Source organism: Lutjanus erythropterus, chromosome 3 (assembly GCF_056507025.1).
Source record: "Lutjanus erythropterus isolate fLutEry1 chromosome 3, fLutEry1.hap2, whole genome shotgun sequence".
In the NCBI taxonomy this organism is placed as follows: domain Eukaryota; kingdom Metazoa; phylum Chordata; class Actinopteri; order Lutjaniformes; family Lutjanidae; genus Lutjanus; species Lutjanus erythropterus.
This window is the reverse complement of record NC_139319.1, coordinates 20,982,309-20,998,405: the sequence shown is the minus strand read 5'-3', so window position 1 is coordinate 20,998,405 and position 16,097 is coordinate 20,982,309. Positions and strand designations below refer to the sequence as shown.

At 40.0% G+C, this 16,097-nt stretch overlaps 1 protein-coding gene across 4 annotated transcripts in view; it reads left to right on the top strand.

Moving 5' to 3' along the window:
• Positions 1–15,446, top strand: part of LOC146329960 (uncharacterized) — a 28,830-nt gene extending 13,384 nt beyond the window's left edge. Inside the window, exons 5-9 of one of the 4 annotated variants that reach the window (XM_084715349.1) lie at positions 1,457–1,531; positions 4,587–5,725; positions 7,508–8,334; positions 10,182–10,415; positions 13,640–15,446. In XM_084715349.1, coding sequence (XP_084571475.1) covers positions 1,457–1,531; positions 4,587–5,725; positions 7,508–8,334; positions 10,182–10,415; positions 13,640–13,893 — 2,529 coding nt within the window. In that variant the 3' untranslated portion in view covers positions 13,894–15,446. Of the gene's footprint in view, positions 1–1,456; positions 1,532–4,586; positions 5,726–7,504; positions 8,335–10,181; positions 10,431–13,639 lie in introns of all 4 variants that reach the window. The other 3 variants (XM_084715346.1, XM_084715347.1, XM_084715345.1) reach the window with 3 other exon arrangements.
• Positions 15,447–16,097: the final 651 nt, after the last annotated feature.

The following is a 16,097-nucleotide window of genomic DNA, read 5'->3' as shown; positions in this document are numbered from 1 at the left end:
AATCATATATAACAAAACAAAAGGTTAAATGCTAATTGAATTAAATCCTTCAATGCTCCTTTCAGTACTGTGGATAATGCCAATTAATGTCATTCTTGTAAGTAAATGTTTAATACTGCTCTATGTGCAGTGTGCAGCCAGCTTCAAAGTAATTCACTATAATTCTTTAAAAGTGTTTTTTTTTTTATGTTATATGATCTTTTTGGCATTTGGCATATAATACCAGACATTTTGGCTGTTGATATTTCCATCTGCTGGACAACTACAAGTGATACCAAGCTATTCGTTGATAAATGGTCAAATATAGACAACCTGATTTCCAGTTGAAGAAAATATTGTCAGCAATCCAAAAAACTAACAAGAAATGTTGCTTTGTGTAAAATTATGGACTCACCATTTTACACTGATGTTCAAAAGTCACTGGGGGAGAAATTAGTCGTAAAAGAGGAAAATGCATCAGTCTTCTTCACCAGCAGTAGCCTCAATAGACCAGAACACAATGCAGCTCTAGGATATTATGTCTTTGATTGAGCAGAGCTGCTCAGCCTTGTTCTGGCTTTACAGTCTAATTTTAATTCTTAACCTAACCTGAACCAAAACATAAATGTAACCTCCACTCTAAACTCAATTTCTAATCAAAAACCAGTCACTTTATCTAAAATGATCTCATATTTCAATTTCCTTTACCTGTCTGCCCTTGGTTACTTGGTGCTCAGAAGTGTAGAAGTATGTTCACACACTGCATAGTCTCTGATGACTTCAGATAGGCAACCATATGTGTATTCACACACCGTTGATCAGCTTCACACACTCACTGTCTGTTGGGCACACACACACACGCACGCACACACACACACACACACAAAGCTAAGCAAGGCATGGGGTTACCATGGTGATGGCTGAGCTCCATTTCTCTCTCTACCTATAGTGCTTTAGCAACAGTAACCATGGTTATAACATGACATCTGTTCCTTTAATGGATCTCATTAGATTGGATCAATTTACTCAACAAAATGATGATGATGGTACCAGAACCTGTTCATGGAAATTAAATTCAGAAAATTGGGAAATTGACACCTGAGGTTTAAGTGGGACCGCGGTTCAAAGCTGTATTTTAGTATCTTAAATTTGGTACAGTTAAAGTCTAAAACAGATCTTTTTAGGTTTCTGTTATTGGCTGATTGATTTGTTGTGTTCCTGGTATTCCAGCCTGATTGATAAACCCCATGTGTACTGCTTATGAAAAGTTGAGAGTGTTTGAAAGCCAGTCTCTTTTCACTTCTCCTGTTTGGCTTGTTAGTGGGAGATTTGGAGTCCTAATCAACCTCGGTGTTCCTGACCAACTGTGGAGGGGTGTCCTCCTGCTTTCTGAGTGACAGCTGCGGCTGATTGTGATGGCAAACATTAATGAGCAGTGTGCCGGCTGTTTTTAATGTGACTGCTCTGTGTCCCACAGGGTTTCCGTGGCACTGTGTCTCCAGCACAACACGAGGTTAACTCAGACACAGAGAATAACAACAATATCAAAAAGGTAAGCGAAAAACACCACTGTTTCCTAAAAGCACACAGATGGAGCAAACATCAGTTTTATTATTTGAAAAAGAGACAACTAGATATGCACCAAGTGTCAACTTCAATTTAACCTGCCTCACACCCAGAGTTTTCAGAGGTAGCATTTTCCTAAATTACTTTCTCTAAATATTAACCAGTTATCACCAGTTATGAAGTTAGTAAAGTTTTCTTGAATTAAATGTCAACACATATAAATATCACTTGACAATTAAATAATGTGTAACTCTTCAATATTCATTCGGTTACCTTGTATTTTCTCTTTAATTGGCTGAAAGGTTGTCTCTGTCAGACAGCCAACATATTTATTCTTTATCAGCTCGTTCCAGCTATTTGTTGAAGCTATATGTTGTTTACATTGTATTCAATATTTAAAACCGCAACTCTGTGCTACTTTACTTCAAATGGAAAAATGCCATGTGCATCATTTAAAATGGCTATATAATTATTTTTGTGATAACAATACAATAACCTGCAGCTCCCGTCTGCTTCTCTTAGCTTTGTAGATGTGCGGACCACAACTGTGTGGTTCACTCTCACTGCTCTCACAGCGTCATTTTTGGCCGCAGAAGTCAGCTGTTATCAGCGAAAAGCTCTAAAAACTGGTGATTTGCCAATTAATTGATTGGCCTGTTGATTATCTGGATCTCGCAATAGCTCAGCTGATGCCTGCACTCACGAGGCTGATAAACAAAAAAAAAAAAATGTCTGCAGACATATTGGCAGGCAGCCTTGTCGTGGTGGCTGCTGTGGAACGATGCTAACACTCCCCAATGTGAGTTTTGGGAAGGTGATTGATTGGATTTGCTGAAGAGATAAAATAAAAAATATAGAAAAATATGGAACAGTATGTTTCATTAGTACATACAAATTTAATGTAAGACAACATGTTATTGGGTAAGATCACTGTGTATATTAGATTGTAATGTTCAGAGAATAATGTAAATATACATGATTTCTTTTGTTTTGATATTGGCATTATATATTGGCCATTGGCCTCCCTGCTCTCTAAATATTGGCATGGGCATCAGCCATTGAAAAGCCCATATTGGTTGGTCAAGTTAGTAGAGACCAAAAACTGAGCGTGAATTTTGGATGTAAATTCATCACATGGCCAGAAACACAACTCCAAATTAATGTTAATGTTTTTCCATAACTGTTTAAAAAGGTAACTGTAGTGTCATAAAAATATGTTTGAGACATGTTTTCCCCCAAAGTTGTCCGTTCTTTGGAAACTTTGTGATCATCATAAAAATAAACATTTGTGGGTTTGTTTAGCTGCACAGCGGAGTTTGTTCTGACTGTCTCTCAGCCAAACCAGTGATATTTTCCTAAGAAAAAATCCAACGTTGACAGAAAAATCATTGTGTGAGAGACTGAGTTTGTTTTGAATACATACAGGAAATTCATTGTATCTCATACTTAATTCTTCTCTAGAGTCCATTTCTCACAAATGGTGTGTTCTATATATAATAAACAGCTCTGATTCTGTATAATTAAAACAATTAAGTTGTGAGCAAATGTTGATGCAGTGGTGATGCGCTGTGGTGCCTGCAGGATGCCACCTGTCTGGATGTGGGTGAACAACACTGATGTTGGACACAGCATAGTCATTATCATCAAGTGTTCCTCCCCCTCCTCTGGATAATAGTTTTATTATGTGTAGTAATAGCACAAGTAATCATCAAGTTAAACTCCCTTAAAGTAAAACGGCAAGTAATTTTACCTGTTTATGCATAGTGTCATTTTGCTGCCTCTTTTCTCTCCTAAATGGTGTGATTGGGAAACATTGCAGCAATCACCTCAGCAATCATTTGTGTGCAGACAATGCACTGTTGATTCTCTTGCCAGTGATGCTCACCTTTTACTTATTGCTTTAAAATTTAATGACTCTCCTGACTGTGTATCTGATTAGACTGGTGAAAATTTAATACATCCGTGCAGTAATGTCAGCAGCAGCATTCAAACTGCGATGGAGCCAACCTGTGGCATGGTGCTGACATCTCTGGGTAGTTAGTTGAAAGATCCCAGTGGTTTAGTGGTGTTAAGTGGTGTCAGTGACCTCTGTTGTTTGGGGAAAATGCACTTCTGGGCAGTTGGTAGATTTTTTTTCCTCCAGATATTGAGACTTAAAGGGATAGTTAAGTTTTTTTTTTTTTGAAGGGGGCTGTATGAGGGACATATCTAGGGCCAGCAGCAAAACATATTTTAGCCACCTAAATAACAGACCTAAAAAAATTAATATCAGGTTAAGTGTACTCTATATTTAGAATATTTTCACCACCTTGCCTTGGTGTCAGACTTTTCCCTTTTCCAATGGGAAACCATGGTTATATTAGCCAAACTGCTCTCTCAAAAACCACCAGACTCACTGTAAAATATGGGAGTACAACTCCCATATTCTGCAATGTTAAATTACTGTTTTTGACCAAAGGAGTCTGGTTGCTTTGGAAAAAGTGATGCTTGGCTTGTATGTAACAGCTATTTGAAAAGACTGTGACCAGCAAGGTAAAGTGGTGGAAATATAGCATATACTGATTTTTCGAGGTGGGCTTTTTTTAGGTGGCAAAACTATGTTTTGCTGCTGACCCTTTCCACAGCAGTGCAATAGTTAGCTTCCTCCACTGGTACTCCTGCTGCTTCTTCAAACTAAGTGCATGCGGACTGCTATCTACTGTAGGTAATATTATACTGACTAGGGATAAGTACTTCATACAACCCCACTAAAAAAACTTACTGTCCTTTAAATGTCTTATAATACATATTTAGTTGTTATTCTGGTAAAATAAACTTAAAATACAGGGAAACAAAGTAAGGAAATTCAGTTTTGAAAAGTTTACAAAAAAGGAAATTTTTCATTAATTGAAAAGTTATCTATAAGGTTACTTGTTACAACAAAAATAATATGGAAACTTACTCACATTTTTTAAAACATTGTATGAGTAAAAAGAGTCTCTAGACAGAAGATAACATGCTCTGTTTTTTTCCCCCACCCTGTCACTGTCTGTCACTTCCAGGAGGATGAGCCTCTCTCTCTGACAGCCCAGCAGCAGCGACAACAGCAGCAGCAGCAGGACTACGTCACTCCATCTTGGTCCCTCTCCCCCTCCTCCTCCCCCATCTCCCACTCTGACGCCAGTGACTCAGACGCTGGCGACGAGGACAACGCCAGCCCCCGCGGGCGTGCACTACGGCGTCGCAAAAAACGGCGTGGCACTCCTTCAAAGAAAAAGACTCCCCATCGGACCCCACCTGGGCGGCCACCATCAGCCTCTCCCACCAGCATTCCTCCTCACAGCCGTCCTTCATCCCACCTTCCTGCACAGTCCTCCCCTCCCTGCTCGTCTTCTTCCTCCTCCTCTTCAGCTAAGCCTGTGTTCAAAGCTCCGGCGCCGCTGGGCTCCAACGCCTCAAGCAACGTAAACGTCCCCAGAGGAGGCGTGTCCATAGACTCCATGCGCCAAACCTGCGAGTACTGTGGACGCCACTTCCGCTCCCTGGGCCGCCACTTAGACAAACACCACGCCCACCAACCAGAGGTGTGCTCCGCCTTGGTGGAGCGCTACACACAAATGCCCCGCCTGCACGCACAGAGCACAAACCACACCACAGCGCACACGCACTCTCAACAGCACTCAAAGTCGTCACAAGGTGCGGGACAGAGTCGCAGCTCAGATCTTCCACAGAGCGGTGTCCAGGACCTCTCCATGTCACCGCCCCGTCTCACAGCAGCCAACCAATCCCCTGCCTCTGCTGGACGAAACTCCAACCCGCCCGTGCTGACTCCGCCACGGGGACAGAACGCGGTGCCGGTGTCGGTCTTAAAGAGGAGCCCGCCCCCTGCGGCTGTGACACAGTCTAGAAAGGGGGCGATGAGGAGGATGAAGAAGGAAATACAGCACGAGGAGGGGGAAGAGGATGAAGAGGACGAAGATGAAGAAGATGTGGAGGTTGTGGAGGTGAAGAGGCCCAAAGAGGAGGAGGATGTTGAGGTGGTGTGCCCTCAGTCCTTCAGCAGCAAGTCGGCCAAAGAGATGGAGCCACCAAAGGAGGAGGATGATGAGGAAGATGAGGAAGAGGACGAGGAGGAGGAGAATGGAGTGATGGAGGTGGAAGATGAGAGTGGGACAGAAGACAAGGAGAAAGACCTGCTGAGGTAACTCTGACGTCTTTCCCTGCTTTGTGAGCACATTTGAGAGTAGGGCTGTAGGGCTGCAACTATGAATTATTTTCATTATTGATTAAGCAGTCAATTTGTCTACTCTATTAACACAAAACTGAGGGAACAATTTTAAACATTTGATAGTTTATGTAACTACATTGATCCAATGAAATAATGAACATGAATTATACAGTTTTTTGAATATTTATTTAAACTCTCTCTTTTCATCAGCAGAAAATATACATCTCATACAAATATACATCTCATACAAATATACATCTCATACAAATATACATCTCTGTTATTTTTAAGTCTGTCAAGCTAGTATCTGTTGATAGACAGGCCCAGACATGTTAGCACAGCAACACACAATGTGTCAAATTATTCATGTCAACAAACATTATGCACAAATATGAAACATATATGAAATCATAAATTACCATGAATACCTCTTGGACTGTGCAGAATGTGTTTATTTTAGGGCTGTATGTTTTTCCTCTAGCTGCATTGGCCCTGATCCATAATGTCGCAGTTGTGCCCTTAACTAAACTCTGGTCATGTGACCTGTTAAAATGCACATCAAAATAAAACATAAGTTACATAAAGAGCACCACATTTTTCAAACAAACATAAATATTAACAGGGTAACTCTATTTTAAATGTTATTAATTTAAGGTGGTACATGTTAGACAATTTTTAAAAATCAATTTTTAATGACTGTATGAAACACTCAAAAATTTATGACAGAAAATATAAAACACCTCGATGAAATATATTAAAAAAATAAAATATTTAATAAAAATAATAATAAATAATAACAATATTTTATTTCAGTTTTTATTGACAGTTTGCATTTTTAATTTACAATACAACTACCCCATAAATTATTTATAAATGGAGTAATAATTAGGTTGAAATCACTTAATAACTAATTAATAAGCTGTTCTAACAAGTAGGATTAAAAATGGTACTGATTTGAATGACAAAAAAAAAAAAAAAACAGGAGGAAAAAAGGTTGAATTTAACTACAATAACCAATATACCACCCTATTTTAAATTAAAAATTGAACTGTTCCAACACTCTTTACATCAAATTAATACACTTTTAACATCAGTAGATGGTGGTGCCACTGTGGATCCAGACCGTAGCTGCAAGCTCAGCTCAACAAGATCTGGGATTAACGAGATGCTAACTTCGGTCCTTTCTCTGTTGATCCACGGTTAAACTGTTTATACTGTTTAATGACCACACAAAGCCTACTAGCCTGCGTAACAATTGTTGCTAGTCCAGATTTCCCCTAGGTCTGGTGCCAGAACATTGGGCAGAAACACAGAGAACTAACACCAGAATCTAAGAACATTTACTGACATGCAACAGTCTGACTCACAGTCATATTATTATCAAAATGACTGGATGCTCAGGAGCCATTGTTTTACACCATGGGAAAGCATGAAAATCTGTGCAAGTTTAAGCTCGGCAGGATTTCAACTTCTCAAATGTGAGGATTTGAGAAAATGTTTGAAAATAATTTGCAGATAAATTGATAATGAATATAATGTAAAACAGAATTTTGTACACAGATCATCTGAAAGTTTACCCCTAATACCTGCCACATTCTGCAGTAACATGATTGCTGGTATACTAATATTTTTTGTATGGTTAGATTGTGAGATACTGAAACAAATTACTACTAAGTTCTTGTAAAGTAATGTTAACTAATACTATTAAAGTGACTAAATGAACTAACTGCTCTATTTCTCTCTTTTTTTCAGTAGTTCGGGCCGTCACCATTTGCTGCCCCTCCTCTCCTCGTTGTCCTCTCTGGTTTTGTACCTTCGCCGGCTGCAGCACTCGGCCTTCTTGTCTCTGTCTCGGCAGCTCCAGTCAGCAGAGGCCTGGCGCCTTCTTTGTCACTCCAGCCTGGCTCTCCTCATCCTGTACAACCGGCGACGTGAGTGTGAGGTCTCCAAGCTGTCCATCGCTGAATATCGTGCTCGCGTCACTCCCCAGTGTCCCGTTCCTGTCCCTCCTGGAGCCCCTCCAGCTCTCACCCCACTGGAAGCCTCCCTCTCTCCTTTTGAGCGCCTAGTGCTTCCTCACCTTCCTCGAGTCGGGGTGCAGGGAAAACGTGGACGGGTCCAACCCCTCATCCTCCCTCCTCATTGTGAGCCTTGCCTGGAACTCCTGCTGCAGACACGGCAGGATGTGGGAGTCGACCCCGCAAACCCATATGTGTTTGCCAGGCCCTACCACTCACCCGCCACTCCGCTGCGAGGTACTGACCTGCTACGTAGCCTGGCTCGCTCAAGCGGCACCCGCAACCCCCGTGCCCTGACCCAGACCAGGGTCCGCCGGCAGGTAGCTATACTGACCCAGCTGCTGCTCCTGGGAGAAGGAGAGGAGCCCGGGCAGCCTGGAGGCAGCGCTGTGGAGAGGCTGGAGCACTTCTTGGAGAGGGAGTACCATGTGACACAGAACTGTGCCGGAATTGGCCAAGACCCAGGCCTGATGGGTAGAGTGGGCCGAGTGGTGCTGTGTGGAGAGAGAGACGGAGTACTGTTCAGAGGAATGAGCCTGAACCACATCTGTCTGGAACTGGATGGTGAGATGTTTGGATGGCTGAATGAATGAGTGAGACTGATCTTCTGGTGTCTAAGATGAGCTGCATAATCCCTAACTTCATGGAGTCAAACATCCCCTGACTGGAAAAAGATTAGGACCTTTCTTCCAGTTTGTGGATGCTTGTGTGTGAACAAAGGGTGTTTGATTCGAGAAAATGCAGAGTTCAGTGTTTAGGTTTTTTTGGGAGGGGGGTTTTGCTGTGTTTTTTCACTTGCCCAGTTGGTCAAGATATCTCAATCTCAGTTTTAGTTGCCCCAATACAGTTTCTTTTATTTATTAGCTGTTATCACAACAAGGTAACTAGTGGAACTATTATTACTACTGTTTTTTTGAAACATGATACATTACCTGATACAAGCATCAGGTAGGGGGTTATTGGCAGCAGTCTAACATGCCATGCAAATGAGATGCTGTTGGCTTTACTAACTCAAGCAAGATTTTTCAGAAACTTGACCTGCCTTTCAAAATTACCCCGTTTTATCAGCCTCAGTCTCACACTTGCAACGGTGCAATACATCTTTATGCTCACATCCTCTAATGCCAGCCAACTAAACTCCTGTTTCCAGGATAATTAAAATGCTCACTTGTACGTCAGCTCATAGATTTTGTCTTTACCCACCACCTTGTTCTTTTGAGTGCCCGATTGGTACTGTGCATGTGCAACTCTAAACACAGATGAAAAAGGAAGCAAGATGGTTCGCTTACTGCCTATCTACTTCCATCATCAGCTCTGGAACAGCAAAACAATGTGTTTAATTATTTTTTACCTCTTGCCTAATTATGAAAGTGATTTACTAGCCTTAAGTGGCAAAAAATGTTAATTTAAAAAATATCAGTCATACATCATTCCAAAAATAATTACACTATAATAAGTTCAATTAAAAAACGTAAATGTATGTTTGATTAAACCACATTTTATATTCAAATATTCCTGTTTTCAATCATTGTTAACTGCGGAACACAGTCAACTGCCATACAATCTCCCAGAACAAGAAAGCAACAAATGCAATCATGTTCATTGTGAGCAGGACGCCAGTTTTGGTATTGAATGACAGATGAAAATCAAGAAGATGGATGGTTGATGGTCATGTTTGATCCGTAGCAGCAATACAGCTGAAAACATGGAGAAAGAAGTGAAAAAGAAACTGAAAATAGAAACAAATTATGACCAGTTCAATCTGATTCTGAGTTCAGAGTCTGGACTGCAACTTGAGTTAGAATAATTTTTAAAACAATATTTTTATAGTTATAGTTCTCGGTGTGGATGGTCCTTTTCATTATGGGATTTTGATTGGAAAATTTCATTAAGAGATTAAGTCATTTTAATTAATTAATAAGTAATTAACCTATCTTTTTGCCAATATGGCCCTTACAGAAAAACACATGAATGTCACATGTGCAAAATCACATGTGTTTTTAACATCATCTTCTTCTTTCAACATCTTCTTTGCACATGGGAAACATGTAGTTTTGGAAAATTTTCATGGTATAATATGTATGTTCCCATGTGAGACACATGCAACATGTGGCAGCATCTTACATGTGATCACATGTGGCCACATGTGGAAAACATGGGAAATTCATGTGTTTTTTTTCTGGCAGGGGGGTGAAATAGGTAAATTGCATTCATAATGGTCTTAAAAAGGTCTTAAAAACTCTAAAATATAACTTGTTGAAACTTGCAGAAACGCTGAAAAAATGTTTCATAGGGGGTACATTACTGAAAAGAGAACCACTGTATTAGACCAATTAAGTTTTGCTCTTTCTTTCCTCTCCTTTCATGCCTCCCCTTTCCCTGCAACTTTTCCATCCCCTCCCTCTGTCCAGTCATGTCAGGAAACTCTGCGGATTCGTACTCAGAGGGAGAGTCTGAAGGGGAGCAGGTGAAGGAGAAGCCCGAGGCGCCTGCCCCTGCCCCTGCCCCGAACCCCACACCTACCCTGCTGTATGTCAGGAAGGGCAAGAACAACGGGCGGGTGGGACGACCCAAGAAGCTCAAGAACACCCAACCACCACCTCCACCTCCTCCACCTCCACCTGCAAACCGCAGGAGAGGCTCAGGTCAGCCCACATCAGGTTTGTTTGGGTTTCTAGAACAGGTGTAATAGCACAATTTACCAAAACGCAGGAAGATAAATGACTAAATAAATTGCACAGGTGAGATTTGAAAAAACCTTGCAGACACACCTGAAAAACAAAAGTCCAAATAAACAAAATAGAACAAAATAGAACAAAACAAAACTTAATAATACCAGTGCTTAAACAATAAAGGGAAAATGCTGTTATAATGTGGAAAACGGTGACAAAAGCAAGGAAAAAGTAAGAATAGAGTGTAGTCCAAGGAGAGGGAGGAGAGACAACATTCACAACATGGGCAGTTCAAGCTGTTTTGCTCCTCAGACAGGTTCCAAGTCAGTATTTGAAGGTGAAGCACAAAGTGTACTGATACATGTTTATCCCAGCAGGCAAAGTTCACTGGTCAAATACGAAGGAATGCCTACTGCTGAGAGTACATACAACAGAGACAAAACGGTGTGAACCAGTTCAGAATTCCCCTTTTAAAGTGACAAAAGACCTGGATTAATGACATTTCTGCTTGCTGCTGCCAGAGTTCTCCCTGTTCCATCATACTTGCTGTTGGGACCGATTACAAATTTTACTGTCATTGTTAGGATCTTCTGCATCTGATGAAAAACATTCAATAAGTTTGATATCCTGGAAGATACAAATTATTGCATATTAAAAGACATGCATTTTTGATATACAGCGATTTCCATTTCAGATTAATTACAACTCTGATATAGCCCAGTCACAATGACTACTTTTGTTGGATGATATATTGTCCCAGAAATAAGTGCGATAAACAATTCTTATTGTAAGACCATTTTATGCCACTGATATAATAATCATATAATAGCATAATAATGCAAGTACACCCTTTCAAAGAGAAATACATTTTTAATTATTAAGAGTATTTACACATTGGAATTGTAATGTAAAAAATGAAATCACATATGTAAAACATTCATAAAAATAAAGCCACATAACCAAAACCATAAATGAAATAAAATCTCTGGCTCTATTATCCATTATTGCACTTAAACATTAAACAACTGGCACACAGATATAAGTCAGTCAGAGTCACAGGTTAGTTGTATTGCCACTTTGAGTTGCTGCATCTTAAACCAAAGATGTTCCCGCACCGGAGCTGTGGTTTGTGTCTTTGAAACCAGTCCACTTGGACTTGTTCTTCAAAACTTTCTGGCTGGAATTAAGCAATCGTGGAGAAAAAAAGCAATTGCTTGCTTGAGTAATAGTTTATCTTCACCTGAAGAAATGCCAACCCAGTGCAGATAACAAGAGGACAGAAGCAGAGCAACCAGAAAAGACAGCAAAACGTGTCTTCATGTAGTTTTTTTCTGTTCATTCAGCTTTTCGTGCGCTATGAAAAATAATGTTTAGGCACTGAGCCCCAGTCTTATAATGGCAGGGAAACCCAGCTGTTTCCTCTGGCTGGTTTCTTTTGACTGAAATGTTGGTGACATCCATATGTTAAAAAACAAACAAATAAACAAACAAACATGCAATACTGAGATCAGCAAAGATCATTAAGGTCATGTCTATAAATCTACTATTAAGTAGAAAACGTAATTATCTTGACATGTCTAGTCTGATACAGACGGGCAGTGATTAATGATTATTTTCATTATTTCTTTTCCAGCGAATTGATTAGTTATTTAGTCTGAGTTGAAAAATGGCCATCACAATTTCTCAAACTGACATCTTCAAATCAATCAAGCAGCTGGAACCAAAGAATTTGGCCAAAAAAAAAAAAAGCCAAAAATATTAATACATTTTCTGTCAATTTTCACTTATGGCTATCAATATATGTTAATATATTAGTGAAGTCAAGAATGATAATGATTTTGTAATTGATTGAAAATGATCTAATTGGGAGTGAAAATTCCTATCCCTACTTTTAATATTGATATTATAGACAATCAGTGTTTTCTCACTTTCTGAATGCACACTAATCTGAACCTCAGTGTGAGAAGTGTCTGTCAAAACCATGAAGCATGTATTGAACATTTTCTGTGTTTCAAGAGGAACCTCTCAATTTGTTGGGGCTTTTTAACATTTCAGAAGACAATATTCCTGGCATTAAATAGTGTGGTCAGGCAACTAGCAGCAAAAATGAAGACCATTAGAGTCTTGCTCGTCTCAAAATTGTTGATCTTGTTTTTTTCTATTACAAGCAAGCAGACAACAAATGGGCCCTGTTTTAATTTTTCCAAAAATGTCAGCAATATATCAAAACCAGGCAATTCGGGGTTTATAAGTCCCACATTTATACAGCAAACAGAGTGGAAAAACAAACCTGTGAAGGCAGCTGTTGTCTCAAAACAAAGCTTTCAAGCCATTGTCTTAGCCACGCTGGAATCAGAAAAGTACAAACACTTTTTCAAGTATTTTTGAATGCAGGAACACTGTGGCTTACAAAAAAGTATTCAGAATGGCAGTCCTTGTTTGGATGCATGCGGCTCTCTAGGACCTGTTGTTTAAGTACTATCAGTTCTCAGACAACGATATTGTCAGTGTATGTACAACTGCTAAACACAGAGGTTCACAGTTTATTCTTGGCTTTGTTAACAGAAGTTCAAAAGACTAAAAGGTCCATTTAATAACTGTTCTGGAGCTTTTGATCACATCACTTGATCTAAATCAGCATATGGAGAATGAAGTTTGAACCTCAGCTTCTAAGCCGACATGAATGTGAAGTTCTTTAAGTGCTCAGAAAAAAAGACAGGACAGAAAACAAATTTGTAATTCAGTGACAGCAGAGCAAACTATCTGCTAATTAAGACGATGTGTTGTGATTGAAAGCTCTAGAACAACTACTAAATGGAGCTTGTGGTGAGATAGTTTTTGCTGATACAATGACGCTGTCTTAAATTGATCAAAATATAGTAAAATACAAGGTGTCCAGAAAATTTTGAATGACCGTGAAGATCACAATTTTCTAGCTGCAATGATTACTCGATCAAAATAAAATGAATTGCTAAATATTTACATAATAGATTAAAATAGTTTTAGCCAATTTTCAAGCAAAATGTGACTGTTTTTGGGAGGTTTGTCCATGTGAGCTCTCACTGTGTTCGCATGGTGCACAGTTACAAGTTAGTGAAGTTTTTAGAGTGTGAGTTTTTGGTGGTGGGGTCTACTACATGCTGAATGAGAGGAGCTGTTCAAACTCACTGATCTCACATTAATTTCCTCCCTTGTAGGAAAGCGAGGCGTCCTGAAGCGCCCCTGGTCTGAGGCGGAGCGCGCCGCGGTCGAGGAGCACCTGACCCAAAACATCACCGAGCTCAGAGTCCCCGCCAAGGCCGACTGTGAGCGCTGCCTGCAGCAGTGCCCCCTGCTAGTCAGCAACCACCGCGACTGGCGAGCCATCAAGTTCTACTGCCACAACCGCATCCAGCTGCTGAAGAAGAACCAGCGACGTGAGAGCGAGCCACAGCCCCTCACCGTCTGCTGAGGGGGAGAAGTGTCAGATGGGGTGTGGTGCAGCTGATCAGAGCAGATTCTCAAATGGTACCCTGCTGCCCAGGAAATGCACTAATTTTGAGAGGACAGTCCTAAATTTCACTCTACTCCTCTGGTAGCCCGGGTTTGGCTTCTGATTTTTATTTTGAGCTGTACAAGAACAGAAATTTGAATCTTTGCTGCTCTACTTTAAGGTCTTAAAAAAAGTTACACTAGAGTCTGTATGGTGCTCCTGACAGTTCAAGTCTTGTCAAAAGCAGTGCACTTGGACGGGTGCCGTTTGAGACACGCCTTGGGGGGACTCCAGAGACTACGGCACTGCCTGTGTCGTGTTGTATATGGACATTTTTTTCCTCTCCTTCCGGGATACACTAAACTGAAATGTAAACAAGGGAGGCAGTCAAGCCCTACAGTGTTGTTATATGAACGTCGTGAAGTAGCATTAGTGTTTCATGCACTTGAAGACGTTAATAGGACAAGTGGCCTGTGCTCAGGCTGCACTTTTCTTAATAGTGGCTATATTAATTAGAGTAGACCTAACTACTGCTAACCTAGAAGAATAGCCAGATTATTTCCTCAAACAAGCTTCTTTTCATACAGCTACAACTGTGCAATTCTGACTACGGTTTCATTATATTTGGACCTTGATTTACATGTAAGGTACTCTTTTGCAGTTACTATGATGTTTTCTTTTTGTTTTTTTTTTATTAAAATGGAACACAACGTTACAACGGAGATCATTTTCCAGAGTGAGAGTTGTGGGTTTCATGAGAAAGACAATGAAAGGCCTCAGAATGTTGTGAAGTTTAAAAACCAAGGATGTTTAGTTATAAACCCACATGAGAACTGTTCTAAAACCTGTTGCGTTGGACTCGAGATGTCAACAGTTATCATTTCCCTCCCCAAGGACCAGTTACAGTATGTTCTCCTATTGTTTGTTTGTTTCAGCCTGTTGCACATTTGTTACTCAAAGGTGCTATAGGTCAATAAGCTGGATATCACTTTATATGTGGAAAGGAGATTTCCTTTTGGTTGTGTTCTAAAAAAGTGGGCATTTATCGGAGAAGTGATTGTTCTGTGTTGCCACGTCTGTTGCATTGTATGTGTTTTTTTTCCCTTCTAACGGCTAGAGCTCCTCCTGTCCTTTCCCAGCCACACTACACGGTTTGCAGCTCGACCAGATTTTTGGTTTCTCGTCAGTGTTGCTGGAAATCTGCGTCCCATCGGACTAAAATCTCCATGAAACCTCAAGACCGATACTTGAAGTTATTTAAAACCTTTTGCAGAATCGTTATGTTCTCTCTCTCTCTCCCTCTAGCCTTGCCAGTTACATTGTACATAACAAATATATTATCATTATGCTAACTGGTTGTTTGTGCTAGAATATATGTAGCTTTTTCCATTTCTGAGTTATTGCTATCTGTACATAAGCCTGTTTGTAAATACTCCTCAGAGAAACAAAGAAAAAACACAATGTATGACATGCCTTGGTTATTGTGTTATGTTTTTTCTTTTTTATAAGTCTTATAAAAATTTAAAGCTCTATGTTTTGTGCTGTGGTCATTTATTTAAATGCACTGTTTCTGCCGCTAGGGGACTCTCATATCAAAACCATAAGATGTAGTTTGATGATGTCATGAGGCAGCATGGGATCATGGAAGTTGTTTTCATTGTTCAACAAACACCATTAGACACCACTGTCTAAGTATGACTCAGAAATCATATTCAAGGGTGAGCTAATGTGTTTTTTCTCAGTCTTTGATATATCCCATGTTTCTTCAGAAGTTAGCGACAGGTGACCAACTTAACCCAGGACTCAACAGTAAGGATTGCCCATTTGCCCTCTGCAAGTAAAATGCCATGTCAGGTAAATCTAACTGATTAGGCAAGTGGTAAAAAAGAGGGGTAACCTATTTTGATAACAGGTTAATGGTTACAGTAATTTTTTCATGCAAAAATAACAAAATTTAGTTTTTAATTATATTAATTAAATATTAACGTGGAACCCTGTAAACACACCCTCACCTTCAATAAAGTTACAGCTTTCTCTGAACTTAACTGGGTCATTGGTTCCCAACCTGGGGTTCGGGGGGCTTTGTGTGCTCTGAGGTTGTCAAAATTAGATTTGAACATGTTAACTAAAATCACAATAAATTAAAATAATAATTTTTTGTCCTCACTACTAAATAGTAGTCT